The 16,846-nt window shown below is 39.5% G+C and overlaps 2 protein-coding genes across 10 annotated transcripts in view; one reads left to right on the top strand and one right to left on the bottom strand.

Moving 5' to 3' along the window:
- MDM2 (MDM2 proto-oncogene) overlaps window positions 1-16,846 on the top strand; it is a 79,625-nt gene that overhangs the window by 45,406 nt on the left and 17,373 nt on the right. For 3 of the 9 annotated variants that reach the window (XR_011075935.1, XR_011075932.1, XR_011075936.1), the window contains 3 exons: window positions 1,676-1,766; window positions 3,657-3,744; window positions 4,432-5,291. The gene's annotated coding sequence lies outside the window, so the exon portion shown is untranslated. The remainder of the gene's footprint in view (window positions 1-1,675; window positions 1,767-3,656; window positions 3,745-4,431; window positions 5,292-16,846) is intronic. The other 6 variants (XR_011075934.1, XR_011075933.1, XR_011075937.1 and 3 more) reach the window with 6 other exon arrangements.
- CPM (carboxypeptidase M) overlaps window positions 4,715-16,846 on the bottom strand; it is an 88,772-nt gene continuing 76,640 nt past the window's right edge. Inside the window, exons 8-9 of the mRNA XM_068560041.1 lie at window positions 7,263-7,411; window positions 4,715-4,978 (exon numbers count right to left, since the gene is read on the bottom strand). Coding sequence (XP_068416142.1) covers window positions 4,736-4,978; window positions 7,263-7,411 — 392 coding nt within the window. The 3' untranslated portion in view covers window positions 4,715-4,735. The remainder of the gene's footprint in view (window positions 4,979-7,262; window positions 7,412-16,846) is intronic.

Below are 16,846 nucleotides of genomic sequence, written 5' to 3' on the forward strand. Positions count from 1 at the left end.
CAACCTCTCCGTCCTATGACTAGAAATTCGATGTTAAGAGGTTACATCGATGAAGGGATGAGGGTTAGGGCTGTTAGTTATCCAGTTCCTAGAAGAGGCAAATTTTTTATTATTCTGTGTTTCAAAAGCACTTTGAAATCAATAAAATATTATTCAAGACAAAAGACCCCTCCCTATACCAGCATTTCCCAAAATTTCTAGATATATAAGTTCAAAGAGATGGTACTAGGCTAAATTATTTAAGAAAATGGTTCCATGGCTGAGTCTGTTTGGGGAATCCATTTCCTTCCTGCTTGATTTCTCAGACCCTTTACAGTGTGCGCTGGGAATTTTCCAAAGATTTTGTGTGTGTGTGTGTGTGTGTGTGTGTGTGTGTGTGTGTGTGGTATGTGTGTTTTGTGTGATTTTTTGTGTGTTTTTTGGTTTTCGTGCCAGTAGGCACACTTTTCATCCATTATCTCCCCCATGGCACAAAGTAATTTGGATGGGTATATATCATATGAACTGTTGTGGAAGGACTCTCTGGGCTTTGAAGAATTATTACAATATTATTGCCTCATAAAAGGTCATTAGATTTGGTCTTTATTTGATGGCAATCAGTTCTCTCTGGTATGTGGACTTTGTACACTGGTGTAAGTATTTGTTTTCAAAGTAATGTAATGGAAAGAAACAGCATTTATTGTTTACAGAAATATTAATTCTTTATTGAGAATCAGAAATATTCTGATTTTACTGAATTCAGAGGTAGTCTTGGCCCCTGCCCAATAACACTTTTTAGTCTTAGACAATTTGTACATTTTAAGTTTTTAATTATAGTACAAAAGAAAGTCACTGAGAAAACTTATAAAATCAGCTTATGCAACATCTATAAAAGGCTATGGAGTAGTTCATATGCTGAAGTATGATAAAATGGTTTGTGAGCAATACAGTACAATATCTGCTTATCAGTGATACAATGTAAAGTCTATAATGAAGTTAGACTGTTTCCCCAAATTTCTACTTTAGGTGCTGTGAACTTTTTTTCACTTTAACCATCATAATTTTCTCCCCTTCCCCCAAATCTAAATCTGTCATGACATAGGCATCAACTGTATTGTCACCATGTAGAATAAGAACCAAATTTCTCAATAAGCAACTTCCCCTGTCACAGTGAGACAATATGCTATGCTCATTTTTCTAGATTCCCTAGGAAAAGATATTTTTAATCCAGTGCCAGATATTTTTACTTTCTAAAGGTAGAGCTAGCCTCTCATACCATTTTAAGAAATATTACAAATGCAAATTTGCTTCTAGAACAAAAATGTTGATTTCTTAGACTTTCAGAAATATTGAGAAGAGGCTTTTTAACATTTCTGATACATCCAACAGCTCAAGTCTGTGACAAATTAAGCACCAAAATCAACACTGATAGTTACCTGCAGAGACTTAACATTTCTCTAAAATGCTCCCCACCATTTAAATTCATCATGTTAACATTTATTATAATTTGAGGAGGTACACGGGTAAAAGCTGTGTTACTTCATGAACATTTCCTTAAATATTATTAAGTGGTCATTCTAGCTAGCCAATATTTCAGCTTTCAGACCAATTCTGTTTATTGGTCTCTAATAAGTTATACTGCCTTCAAAATATTTATGCCTCTTGAGTGTTAATTATCCTTCCTCCACCTGGGCAGGTACCCAAAACTGGCACCAGAGTGTGGCATCTTACACCGCTGCTACTGATAGTCATAGAATCACAGTCAAGCAGAGACCTTCATTTTACAGGTAAGGAAACTGAACTGTGGTGGGTTGAATCACAGGGCTCCTGCCTCCTAATTATCATTTTATTATACATGCTATCTTCTTTTCGCCTATCTTGAAAATCTTTTACTATGTTGGTTTCTCTATAAAAGGAATTACACCTGAACTTAGAACCCGGGGAGCATAATCAACAGCCTAAGAGGGCGGAGAACAGTAGGAAAGGTGTTGGGGATCTGGTCTCACTGTAGTCAGAATTCCATGGTCGTTTTTTCTCTTGAACACGTCACTTGATGAGTGGAGGGTGTATCTGGGATTCTACCATACTAAATCCTTGCAGCAAACTTCACTTTCAAGCACAGAGCTGTCGCTGCAAAATATACCCCAAACCTGCTCTGAACTAAATTCAGGTTTGGTTTATATTTGGTTTGGAAATTTTCTAAATTGTTTTGCTTGTCTCTAAATGGTTTTAAGTTTGATTCTGATAAAATTTCTGATTTTAAAAGCATTATTTCCTTCAGAAATTTACATTAAGGCTCATGAACCAAATCAGATTTTGGTTCATGTCCCTTCAGAATTGCTATCTTAGAAAAGGAAAAGTTAGAACTCAGAATGCCTGACTGAAAATTGTTTAGGACTTGATGGTAAATCAAGTTGAGTTTTGTATACTTTTATCTGTAATATTACCAAAATCATTTTCTGCAATATTAATATATACTTTCAAGTATATGATAAATTACCACTTATTTAAATAAAAATGATCAAGATATTTAGGTTATTACCAGATTTAAAAGAGGTCTACAAATATTGCTGATATTAACATGTATGATTTTGTGCATGTTGAATAAACTTGCATGGGAATAGCTCCTAAATGCCCATGTATCTCCCTTTCATTTGTGGGTCTCAAGCAGGTACCAAGCCGACTATAGTTTCTGTTTCCAGACCCTACAGGACTTTCAATTTAAAATAAGAGCCAAGGCAACTCACTTTCATGAGCGATACACAGCACTCAGAAACCTGCTCCCCAGAGTTGCTGGTCTGCTGTTTGGTACCCCCACCTCCCCTAATTCTTGCACATAATGTTTCAAGAGCAGCAGTTTGCTGGAGCACTTGGTTCCTTCATTCAGGTGTCACCATGTGATAGGATTTAGAATAAGTTTTTCAAACAAATTAAATAGACCCTGGTCTCAGAGACCTCACACTCTGCCAGAGAAAATCACTCATGGAAATAGAAGAGCATAGTGCAGTGCTATAAATCCCACAACAGAGGTAACCTGTTTAATTTGCGGAGCAAAGAGGGCCCCCAGGTTGGCTGGGAGGGGATGAAACTGAGTGGAATGGGACAATGGTCGGCAAAGGTTTCCCAGAGGAGTTGATACCTGAACTGAGGTTTTTCTTGTTTTTTTTTTTTTTTTTTAAGGGAATCATCATTGATCTTTATATTTTACTTGTTTACTCTTTAACAGACTAGTCTTTGTTTCTGTTGGAGTTTCACCTAAGTAAGACATGTAATTTACACAGCATGTATGCCTTGGAGCCTTCACTTTGCAGAGTACATTATTACGAAGCACCTAATGAAGCATTATTTTAATATTTAATAGTCACTATCCTCTTTTTTTATTGTGGTATAATATACATAACATAAAATTTACCATTTTAACCAGTTTTGAGTATACAATTCAGTGGCATTAAATACTTCACAATGTTGTACAACCATCATCACTATCTATTTCCAGAACTTTCTCATCATGACAAACAGAAACTCTGTACCCATTAAACAACCTGAACTGGGTTTTAAAGGAGGAGTGGGAAAGAAAATGTAGTGGGTCAGAATGGCATTGCAGACACAGGGGACACACAGCGTGTTATGTGTGTAGGAACTACAAGCAGTTGATTGCCGATTTTTGTTTTAAATAGACCCCTTTCTCCAGTGCTGTGTGGAGGTTGGATGTGAAGAGGAGAAAGCTGGAAGCAAGAGACCAGTAGAGCTGTTGTCGTGGTACAGGTGAGCTATGATGGCGTAAACCTGGTGGTGTTAGTAGCCATGAAGAGAGGGTAGAATCAATCAACTCATACAAATAACATCAATCTTTAGTGACTGAATAGATGGGATGGAGGAGGAGGAGGAGGTATCAAGGGTGGCTCCCAGGTTTCTACTTTGGTGCTATCAGTAACTGAGACAGAGAATGCAGGAGGAAGAGCAGCTCTGGGGAGAGAAGTATGTTCAATTTTTCAACATGATGAGTTTGAGGTATCTATGGGTCACATCCAGGTAGATGTGTCCAGTGGGCAGTCATACCTGAGTCTGAAGCTCAGGCATTTGGGGGTCATCAGCATAACCGAAGACTGTGGCACCTGGTTGCAGAAAGGCAGGGACCCTTACCTTAATTGACCTATTATTTTGGGGCTCTGTAGACAAATTTGTCATCCCATCAGGTCCATATTTTCTTGGGCCACTGAGACGTGGTTGCCTATTTTCTCTCATATTTCCTTAGAACGTTGGCAAAACTTAATATTCCCAGTGCTATCATCATTTTTCCCTGCACTGAAAATTATATATGGCACTATCTCTTCAAATATAGTACACATGGCAAGGTCTTGTATATAGTAGGTGATCAATAAATGTTCATCTTCATTGCTTATATTCAAATGGCTCTCTGTATACAAAATTACCTCCTTTTTTTTCTTGCAGGAACTTCTTTCATGCTTCTCAAGTTTAACTTCTTACAAATTTCTAAGACTACTTCAAGATTAAGTGTAAGTGAGCAGTACTTGATGGGTAGGTGTCTTCCATCATTAAGACTAAATCATTCCTTTCATTATCACCATACATTGCTTGTTGCAGGATTTGGAAACAAACAAACATTCCTCTTCTTAGGGAAGGACCGTGGAGTTTATCCAGTCAAGGTCCCACAGAGGGAGTTAGAGTTGCAGTAACCTGGCACGAGTAAGCCCTGATTCAAGGTGGTGATGGGGGTTGAGTTTCACATTTTGCTTTATTTGAACAATATGTGAAAAAGAGTCACTAAAAACAAGAACAGACTGGGCTTTGTTGCAGCTGAGTGGCCTTGCAAATCTCCGTAAAGAGGAATCATTGGACATAAAGGATCTGATTCTGGGATACGATCCAACTGTGCTCTGAATGGAAGTAAAATATCCTTTTTAAGAGCACTGAAGTTCTGGGATTTTGGGGGAATAGTCACCTTTGTGAGATGTGGATTGTGTCCAGGGACTGTAACCTGAGAGGAAACAAGAAAGTTATCTGAGTGATTTCAGATGTTTTGTGGTGCCAACAGTGAAAAACACTGATATCCACCACTAAAATGCAGCCTTTATGAAACACATGTAACAACCTGCCAGGTCTCCCCGGTCTAGAAACAGCTTCAGTCCTGCTCGGTGAATGAGTTACCAAGTGCCTACTGATATGGACCACCGTTGTTAATGCTGTTGCTGAGAATTACAAAGTGAAATAAAGACAGTTCCTTTATCTGGAGATGTAAGTCAGAAGCAATAGACTGATTTCTGTCCCCATCGTTTTCATGGAGCGCAAAGGTAAAGAGTTGACTGTTTCTCTTTGTCTCAAGTCTGTACTTAATATCCTGATTCTGTGTCAATATTATTTATAAGTGGAATTTTTTTCTCAATTTATTCCATTTTCCTTGCAGCTGATCTAAGTGTATATATAAGTTATTGCTTCTTTAAAAAGCTTTGATTTTACCTGGTTTTGTCCATGAGTCTGAATCTTCAGCTAGATTTATCTTTTTGGTGGAGGAAATGATCAGGAAAATAATGACAAATGCTAAACTAACTATAGACTATTGCTACTGAGAAATGCTTTTATTACATATGGTAGAGAGGGAAAAGAATAGGGAATAACATTTACATAACCACTAATTGGCATGTATTTTAGCCATTCATTTCAGCTTCCAGAGTCTTACCTTCCGCTTTTGTCCTAGAGCTAGTAACTAAAGCCAACTTGTGCTGTGTTAGTCTAACTGGAAATGAACAATTCATAACTTTATTCTATAAATATGCGGCTTATTTTTTAAATTTTTTATTGGAGTATAGTTAATTTACAAATTGTTAGTTTCAGGTGTATAGCAAAGTGAATCTGCTATACATATACATATATCCAAGATGTGGCTTATTTATGGGATTGCATAAAAACAGTTTATTGATAGATTCACTACAAGGAAAACCCTTTTTTTCCACAGAATGAAAATGTCACAGTAAATAACAGGAAAATAAAGGGCCTTTTTAGGCAAAGATTCATAGTGAGTTGAGGTTTTTCCAGCTCTATTCATGTCCTCAGTAGGAGGAAAGATAAGCATGAGCCCCTCACTCAAAGTGCTGGGTACTTTGGCGATAACCTATGGAGCAGGGGTTTTTAATCCTACAGAGTTTTATGAACTGAAAACCATGCCCTTTATTATGTCCTAAAGATGAAACAACTACAAAGCCAGTTTTTACTACAGAATAGATGACTACCTTCTCTCAGGAGTAGCTCTATACAGAATGACTACTATGGCTGGCATTAGACCCACTAAGCAAACTAGATGAATCTTGACATTCTTAGATAAAGTCACATCACAGAGGAAGAGTCATAATCTGGCCAAATAAATCAGATACTTATTCATTTAGTTCATTCACATAAACCCACTCAGCCTCAAACTAGTCCATGCGTCCTTAGAGGAAGAAAAGCCTTAGAAACATGCATCTAAATAAAATTAAAATCTGGAATTTTACTTGCATTGATTGGAAAACTCACCATCGTTTGCTTATGAGCAGGCTGCAAAATATGTATCACTTAATATAGTGGTAAACTTTGTGGATCAAATTTTATTTGTAGTGAATTCTAAGGAACTTGTGTCACAATCAATTTTTTAATAGTAGAAGTTATGGTTCACGGAACAGATGTTAAACTGGTATTCCATGAAGCTTGGAAGAACTGTGGCTACATTTTTTTTTTTGTTTTTGCTTTTTAAATTTTTATTGGCGTATAGTTGCTTTACAATGTTGTGTTAGTTTCTGCTGTACAACAAAATGAATCAGCTCTATGTATATAGCCCCTCCTCTTTGGATTTCCTTCCCATTTAGGACACCACAGAGCATTGAGTAGAGTTCCCTGTGCTATACAGTAGGTTCTCATTAGTTATCTGTGTTATACATAGTAGTGTATATATGTTAATCCCAATCTCCCAATTCATCCCACCACCCCACATTGTTTATTTATTCTTATTATTAATAAGGTTTGTTCCATTTTTTTAATCATAAAAGGTACCACCCGAAATGGGATTTGGCTTCTATTTAAAAAATTGCCAGTTGGGGAAAAAACATGATTTTCTGAGTTTGTTCCTATTATTGCCACCTCACTCACTCCCCGCTAAATGCAAGTTGGCCTTTTATTCTGTCCTGATGTATCTACTTTTGGACTTTCCAGACTTATTTTAGATTCTTTCTAGGTAAGTAAGTATTGTGAGTTCTATAATATTTTCATAACAATAGTTAGCACTGTATACTTACCTCTATTACATAGAATCCAGGCAAGAGAAGGAGGTAATACTCTCCAAATTTGTTGGTTCTATAGGGGCAGACATGTTTTCTGTCTTGGACTTCTACAGTTACATTGGGTAATGGAGTCCCATTCTGATCAAAAATTTGACCCTTTACACCTGCAAGACAAAAAGAATTAAATGTTAATACCACATTTTATGGCATATGAAAAAAAATTCTTGTAATTATTTAAGAAAAATATGCCCAATATTTATTAGCTGTTTTGAGTTAATCGAGTATTTGAGAAGGGATGGTAAACTTTAAAAAAAATTGAGATATAATAAAAATATAACATCATATTAGTTTCAGGTGTACAACATAATGATTTAATATATGTATTGTGAAACAGTCACCATAATATGCCCAGTTAACATACACATTTTTTTTCTAGTGATGAAAACTTTTAAGATTTACTCTTAGCTAATTTCAAATATACAATACAGTATTTAACTATATTTACCATGCTGTACATTACATCCCCAGGACTTATTTTATAACTGGAAGTTTGTACTTTCTGACTTCCTTCACGTATTTTTCCCCACCCCCTGCCTCTGGCAACTACCAATCTATTCTCTGTATCATGAGTTGGTTTTTTGTTTTTTTTTTTAAAGATTCCACATAATAATGACATCATAAGATATTTGTCTTTCTCTGATTTATTGATGTTTCACTTAGTATAATGCCCTCAGTGTCTGTCCATATTGTCACAAATGGCAAGATTTCTTCTTATGGCAGAATAGTATTCCATTGTATAAATATACCCCGTTTTCTTTATTCATCCATCCAATTAAGTTGCTTCTGTGTCTCGGCTATTATAAATAATGCTGCAGTGAACATGGAGGGTGCAGATATCTTTTCAAGTTAGTTTTTTCATTTCTTTTGGATAAATACCCAGAAGTAGAATTACTGGATCATATGGTAGTTCTATTTTTAATTTTTCTTAGAATCTCCATACTGTTTTCCATAGTGCTGCACCAATTTACATTCCCATCAGCAGTGCACAAGGGTTCCCTTTTCTCCACATCCTTGCCAACACTTGTTGCTTCTTGTCTTTTTTGACAATAGCCTTTCTAACAGGGGTAAGGTGATATCTCTACTTGTCTTTAACTCTTGATACTTTAATTACAATGTGTCTTAATGTGGGTCTCTTTTGGTTCATCTTATTTGGAACTCTCCAGGCTTCCTGGATCTGGATGTCTGCTTCCTTCCCCAGGTTAGGGAACTTTTCAGCCATTTTTCCTTCAAATAAGTTTTATATCCCTTTTTCTCTCTCTCCTCCTTCTGGGACCCCTACAATGCAAATGTTTGTCTGTTGACGTTGTCCCATAAGTTCTTTAAGCCATCTTCACTCTTTTTCATTCTTTTTCTTTTTGCTTCTCTGATTGATTGGATGAATTCCATTGTCCTGTCTTCAGGTTCACTTATCCTTTCTTCTGCCTCATCTAGTCTGCTGTTGAACTCCTCTACTGTATTTTTCAGCTCCATGACTTTTATTTGGTACTTCCTTATATTTTCTTTCTCTTTGTTGAAATTCTCATTTTGTTCATGCATAGTTCTACTGAGCTCAGTGAGCATCTTTATGACCGTTATTTTGAACTCTTTATCAGGTAAATCACCTACCTCTATTTCATTAAGCTCTTTTCTGGGGTTTTATCTTGTTCTTTCATTTGGAACATATTCCTCTGTGCTGACTCTCTGTGTTGGTTTCTATGCATTATATAAAACAACCATCTCTTCCAGTCTTGAAGGAGTGGCTTTGTGTAAGAGGTGAACTTACTGTTCAACCCTGCCCCAGCTCTGGGTTTTCTCTCAAACTTTTATGATTATCCCAGCAGCTTACTTTAGTCTTAATGGCTCCAGTAGTTGAGGGTGTGCCAAGACCTGTCAGTGTCCCAAAGGGGAGTATCTCAGTCAGCACAAAGGTTCAGGCAGATCGGAAGCCAAACCCACAGCTTCGAAAGTATACAAATATACCTCTTTCGGGGGAAGACTGGGAGATGGGTGTTTCTGTCTACTCCCTCTGCACTGAGCCCTGGGGTGACTGACAGCCAATTAAGAGCCATTTTTTTGTTTGCTTTGCTCATCTCTTTGAACTCATGAACACAAGCCCTGTTGGCCAACAGAGCCAGGCTATCAAGGGTTGTGTTCTCTGGGCAGTAGCCAAAAAAGCCAAGGGGCCAGATGGGTACACAGGCTCCTTTCTTGGAGACACTGGTGATCTGGGGTAGGGCATAGGTTGAGAGTGAAGATGGTGCCCAGTGGCCTCTGATGAATGATTGTAGTCAGCCACTAGATGTGTATTTAATTAGAATCCTGCTCCTTAGGCCATAACTATGAAGATAAACTAATAGTCTTCTTTCACAGAAAGACTGGGTTTTCAGTCTGCTGCCTCTCCACTGTGCCCTGAGTGTAGCTGGTTAAGAACTCCTTCTCTGTTTGTTTCAGTTCTGTGGGATTTATGAACACAAGACCTGCTGGCCAACAGAACCAGGAAATCAAGGGGTAGCCCCTGGGTGGCAACTGCAGAAAACAGTGCACCAGACAAGTGCACAAACTCTTCTCCAGGAGATACCAGGATCCTGGAGGGAGGTGAAGGGACAGGGCAAAGATGGCAGCCACAAGCATCCATCTTTGGAGAGTATTTCAGTTGGCTCCTAGATGTATGTTAAATTAGATGACTGCCCCTCAGACTGAAACTTTCAGACAAGCAGATACGCCTCTTTCACAGAAAGACTGGGCACTTTTCAGTCAGCTGCCTTAGCGCTGGGTCCTGGCGGGTAGCCAGGTAAGTCTTTAAGAACTTTCTCAGTTTTCTATAGCCTTGTGGGTCTCATGGATGTGAGCCCCATCATTTTCAAAGCTAGATGTTTTGAGAGCCTCCAGAAGGAACCAGCCCTGCCAACACCTGGACTTTAGCCCAGTGATACTGGTTTTGAACTTCTAACCTCCAGAACTGTACATTTAAATTCACTGTTGAGAGGAGACAAGATGGCAGAGTAGAAGGTGAGCTCACCACTTCTTATGGAAACACCAAAATCACAACTAACTGCTGTACAACCATTGACCAAAAATGCTGAAACCTACCAAAAAAGATACCCTACATCCAGAGACAAAGAAGAAGCCACAACAAAACAGTAGGAGGGGGTGCAATCGCAATAAAATCAAATCCCATACATGCCAGGTGGGTGACCCAAAAACTGGAAACAGAAGTTCTCCCACAGGAGTGAAAGTTCTGAGCCCTGTGTCAGGCTTCCCAGCCTGGGAGTCTGGCAATGGGAGGAGGAGCCCACAGAGAATCTGGCTTTGAAGGCCAGTGGGTTTTGGTCACAGGGATTCCACAGGACTGGGGGAAACAGAAACTCCATCCTTGGAGGGCACACACAGGGTCTTGTATGCACCAGGACCCAGGGGAAAAAAGCAGTGACCTCATAATAGACTGGGCCAGACTTACCTGCTAGTATTGCAGGGTCTCCTGCAGAAGCAGGGGGTGGGGGCAGCTGTGGCTCACTGTAGGGACAAGGACACTGCTGGTGGTGGTGTGGTAGTTCTGGGGAGTACTCATTGGCATGAGCCCTCTTGGAGGCTGCCGTTTTCTCACCGAGTCCTGGCCCCACCCAACAGCCTGTAGGCTCCAGTGCTGGGACGCCTCAGGCCAGATAACCAACAGGGTAGGAACACAGCCCCACCCATCAGCAGACGGGCTGCTTAATGTCTTCCTGAGCACACAGCTGCCTGATAAACACACCCCCTGACATGGCCTTGCCCACCAGAGGGACAAGACCCAGCTCCACCCACCCATGGGCAGGAACCAGTCCCTCCCACCAGGAAGCCTGCACAAGCCTCTTAAACAGTCTCATCCACCGGGGGGTGGGGGGCGACAGCAGAAGCAAGAAGAACTACAATCCTGCAGCCCGCAGAATGGAAACTGCAATCACAGAAAGTTAGACAAATTGAGATGGCAGAGAAATATGTCCCAGATGAAGGAACAAGATAAAACCCCAGAACAACAACTAAGTGAAGGGGAGACAGGCAGTCTACCTGAAAAATAATTCAGAGTAATGATAGTAAAGATGATCTGAGATCTCAGAAAAAGAATGGAGGCACAGATCGAGAAGATACAAGAAATGTTTAACAAAGACCTAGAAGAACTAAAGAACAAGCAGAGATGAACAATACAATAAATGTAATGAAAAGTACACTAGAAGGAATCAATAGCAGAGTAACAGGCAGAAGAATGGATGAGTGACCTGGAAGAGAGAATGGTGGAATTCACTGCAGTGGGACAAAGAAAAAAGAAAGAAGAGAAATGAGGCCAGTCTAAGAGACCTCTGGGACAACATTAAATGCATGAACATTCTCATTATAGGGGTCCTAGAAGGAGAAGAGAGAGATAAAGGACCTGAGAAAATATCTGAAGAGATAACAGCTGAAAAATTCCTTAACATGGGAAAGGAAACAGTCGCACAAGTCCAGGAACCAGAGAGAGTCCCAAGCAGGATAAACCCAAGGAGGAACACACCAAGACACACAGTAATCAAACTGACAAAAAATTAAAGACAAAGAAAAAATATTAAAAGCAACAAGTGAAAAGCAACAAATAACATACAAGGGAATTCCCATAAGGTTAGCAGCTGATTTCTCAGCAGAAACTCTGCAGGCCAGAAGGGAGTGGCATGATATATTTAATGTGATGAAAGGGAATAACCTACAACCAAGAATACCCAGCAAGGCTCTCATTCAGATTCAACAGAGAAATCAAAAGCTTTACAGACAAACAAAAGCTAAGAGAATTCAGCACCAACAGACCAGCTTTGCAACAAATACTAAAGGAACTTCTCTATGGTCAAAAGAAAAGGCCACAACTAGAAACAAAAAAATTACGAATGGAAAAACTCGCTGGTAAAGGCAAACATACAGTAAAGGTAGGAAATCATAGGCACAGAAATATGATATCAAACCCAGCAATTGTGAGAAGAAGAGAGCAAGATGCAGGATACAGGAAATGCATTTGAAATTAAAAGACTGGCAACTTAAAACAATCTTGTTTATATATAGACTGCTATAGCAAAACCTCATGGTAACCACAAACTGAAAATCTACAACAGAGACACACACAAAAAAGGAAAAGTCATTCAAACACAATGCTAAACTTAGTCATCAAATCACAAGAGAACAAAAGAGGAAGGGAAGAAAAAAGACCTACAAAAACAAATCCAAAACAATTAACAAAATGGCAATAAGAACATACATATCAATAATAACCTTAAACATAAACAGATCAAATGCTCCAACCAAAAGACATAGACTGGCTGAATGGATACAAAAACAAGGCCCATATATATGCTGTCTACAAGAGCACTTCAGACCTAGGGACACATTTAGACTGAAAGTGAGGGGATGTAAAAAGGCATTCCATGCAAATGGAAATCAAAAGAAAGCTGGAGTAGCAATACTCATATCAGACAAAATAGACTTTAAAATAAAGACTATTACAAGAGACAAAGAAGGACACTACATAATGATCAAGGGAGCAATCCAAGAAGAAGATATGACAATTGTAAATATATATGCACCCAACATAGGAGCACCTCAATATATAAGGCAAATACTAAAAGCCATAGAAGCAGAAATTGACAGTAACACAGTAATAGTAGGGGACTTTAATACCCCACTTTCATCAATGGACAGATTATCCAGACAGAAAATCAATAAGGAAACACAGGCCTTAAATGACACATTAGACCAGATGGACTTAATTGATGTTTATAGAGCATTCCATCCAAAAGGAGCAGAATACACATTCCTCTCAAGTGCACAAGGAACATTCTCCAGGATTGATCACATGCTGGGCCACAAAGCGAGCCTTGGTAAATTTGAGAAAACTGAAATCATATCAAGCATCTTTTCCAACCACAACGTATGAGATTAGAAATCAACTACAAGAAAAAAAAAAAAAAACTGTAAAATACACGTGGGGGATATAGCCTGAACCAAGATAGCAGAGTAGAAGGACTAGCTCTCACTCCCTCTTGTGAGAACACGAGAATCACAACTAGTTGCTGGACAATCATCGACAGGAAGACACTGGAACTCACCAAAAAAGATACCCCACATCCAAAGACAAAGGAGAAGCCACAATGAGACAGTAGGAGGGGTGCAATCACAGTAAAATCAAATCCCATAACTGCTGGGTGGGTGACTCACAAACTGGAGAACACTTATGCCATAGAAGTCCACCCACTGGAGTGAAAGTTCTGAGCCCCACATCAGGCTTCCCAACCTGGGGGTCTGGCAACAGGAGGAGGAATTCCTAGAGAATCAGACTTTGAAGGCTAGTGGGATTTGATTGCAGGACTTCAACAGGACTGGGGGAAACAGAGACTCCACTCTCGGAGGGCACACACAAAGTAGTGTGTGCATCAGGACCCAGGGGAAGGAGCAGTGACCCCAGGGGAGACTGAACCAGACCTGCTAGTGTTGGAGGGTCTCCTGCAGGGGCAGGGGGTGGCTGTGGCTCACCGTGGGGACAGGACACTGGCAGCAGAAGTTCTGGGAAGTACTCCTTGGCGTGAGCCTTCCCAGAGTCCACCATTAGCCCCACCAAAGAGCCCAGGTAGTCTCCAGTGTTGGGTTGCTTCAGACCAAACAACCAACAGGGAGGGAACCCAGCCCCACCCATCAGCAATCAAGAGGATTAAAGTTTTACTGAGCTCTGCCCACCAGAGCAACAGTCAGCTCTACCCTCCACCAGTCCCTCCCATCAGGAAGCTTGCACAAGCCTCTTAGATAGCCTCATCCACCAGAGAGCAGACAGCAGAAGCAAGAAGAACTACAATCCTGCAGCCTGTGGAACAAAAACCACATTCACAGAAAGACAGACAAGATGAAAAGGCAGAGGGCTATGTACCAGATGAAGGAACAAGATAAAACCCCAGAAAAACAACTAAATGAAGTGGAGATAGGCAACCTTCCAGAAAAAGAATTCAGAATAATGAGAGTGAAGATGATCCAGGACCTCAGAAAAAAGAATGGAGGCAAAGATCGAGAAGATGCAAGAAATGTTTAACAAAGACCTAGAAGAATTAAAGGACAAACAAAAAGATGAACAATACAATAACTAAAATGGAAACTACACTAGAAGGAATCCATAGCAGAACAACTGAGGCAGAAGAACGGATAAGTGACCTGGAAGACAGAATGGTAGAATTCACTGCTGCGGAACAGAATAAAGAAAAAAGGATGAAAAGAAATGAAGACAGCCTAAGAGACCTCTGGGACAACATTAAATGCAACAACATTCGCATTATAGGGGTCCCAGAAAGAGGAGAGAGAGAGAAATGACCAGAGAAAATATTTGAAGAGATTATAGTCGAAAACCTCCCTAACATGGGAAAGGAAATAGCCACCCAAGTCCAGGAAGTGCAGAGAGTCCCATACACGATAAACCCAAGCAGAAACACGCTGAGACACACAGTAATCAAATTGGCAAAAATTAAAGACAAAGAAAAATTATTGAAAGCAGCAAGGAAAAAACGACAAATAACATACAAGGGAACTCCCATAAGGTTAACAGCTGATTTCTGAGCAGAAACTCTACAACCCAGAAGGGAGTGGCATGATATACTTCAAGTGATGAAAGGGAAGAACCTACAACCAAGATTACTCTACCCAGCAAAGATCTCATTCAGATTCGATGGAGAAATCAAAAGCTTTAGAGACAAGCAAAAGCTAAGAGGATTCAGCACCACCAAACCAGCTCTACAACAAATGCTAAAGGAACTTCTGTAAGTGGGAAACACAAGAGAAGAAAAGGACCTACAAAAACAAACCCAAAACAATTAAGAGAATGGTCATAGGAACATACATCTCGATAATTACCTTAAACGTGAATGGATTAAATGCTCCAACCAAAAGACACAGGCTTGCTGAATGGATACAAAAACAAGACCCATATGTATGCTGTCTACAAGAGACCCACTTCAGACCTAGGGACACATACAGACTGAAAGTGAGGGGATGGAAAAAGATATTCCATGCAAATGGAAATCAAAAGAAAGCTGGAGTAGCTATACTCATATCAGATAAAATAGACTTTAAAATAAAGAATGTTACTAGAGACAAGGAAGGACACTACATAATGATCAAGGGATCAATCCAAGAAGAAGATATAACTATTATAAATATATATGCACCCAACATAGGAGCACCTCAATACATAAGGCAACTGCTAACAGCTATAAAAGAGGAAATCGACAGTAACACAATAATAGTGGGGGACCTTAACACTTCACTTACACCAATGGACAGATCATCCAAAATGAAAATAAATAAGGAAACAGAAGTTTTAAATGACACAATAGACCAGATAGATTTAATTGATATTTATAGGACATTCCATCCAAAAACAGCAGATTACACTTTCTTCTCAAGTGCGCATGGAACATTCTCCAGGATAGATCACATCTTGGGTCACAAATCAAGCCTCAGTAAATTTAAGAAAATTGAAATCATATCCAGCATCTTTTCTGACCACAATGCTATGAGATTAGAAATGAATTACAGGGAAAAAAACGTAAAAAACACAAACACATGGAGGCTAAACAACACGTTACTAAATAACCAAGAGATCACTGAAGAAATCAAAGAGGAAATCAAAATATACCTAGAGACAAATGAAAATGAAAACACGAAAACGCAAAACCTATGGGATGCAGCAAAAGCAGTTCTAAGAGGGAAGTTTACAGCCATACAAGCCTACCTCAAGAAATAGGAAAATTCTCAAATAAACAATCTAACCTTACACCTAAAGGAACTAGAGAAAGAAGAACAAACAAAACCCAAAGTTAGCAGAAGGAAAGAAATCATCAAGATCAGAGCAGAAATAAATGAAATAGAAACAAAGAAAACAATAGCAAAGATCAATAAAACTAAAAGCTGGTTCTTTGAGAAGATAAATAAAATTGATAAACCATTAGCCAGACTCATCAAGAAAAAGAGGGAGAGGACTCAAATCAATAAAATTAGAAATGAAAAAGGAGAAGTTACGACAGACACCGCAGAAATACAAAGCATCCTAAGAGATTGCTACAAGAAACTCTATGCCAATAAAATGGACAACCTGGAAGAAATGGACAAATTTTTAGAAAGGTATAACCTTCCAAGACTGAAGCAGGAAGAAATAGAAAATATGAACAGACCAATCACAAGTAATGAAGTTGAAACTGTGATTAAAAATCTTCCAACAGGGGACTTCCCTGGTGGCACAGTGGTTAAGAATCCACCTGCCAATGCAGGGGACACGTGTTCGAGCCCTGGTCTGGGAAGATCCCACATGCCTCGGAGTAGCTAGGCCTGTGTGCCACAACTACTGAGCCTGTGCTCTAGAGCCCACGAGCCACAGCTACTGAAGCCTGCACGCCTAGAGCCTGTGCTCTGCAACAAAAGACGCCATCGCAATGAGAAGCCTGCACACCACAACGAAGAGTAGCCCCCCTGTTCACCGCAACTAGAGAAAGCCTGCACACAGCAATGAAGACACAAAGCAGCCAAAAATA

The sequence above is a fragment of the Eschrichtius robustus genome, chromosome 13, assembly GCF_028021215.1.
Source record: "Eschrichtius robustus isolate mEscRob2 chromosome 13, mEscRob2.pri, whole genome shotgun sequence".
In the NCBI taxonomy this organism is placed as follows: domain Eukaryota; kingdom Metazoa; phylum Chordata; class Mammalia; order Artiodactyla; family Eschrichtiidae; genus Eschrichtius; species Eschrichtius robustus.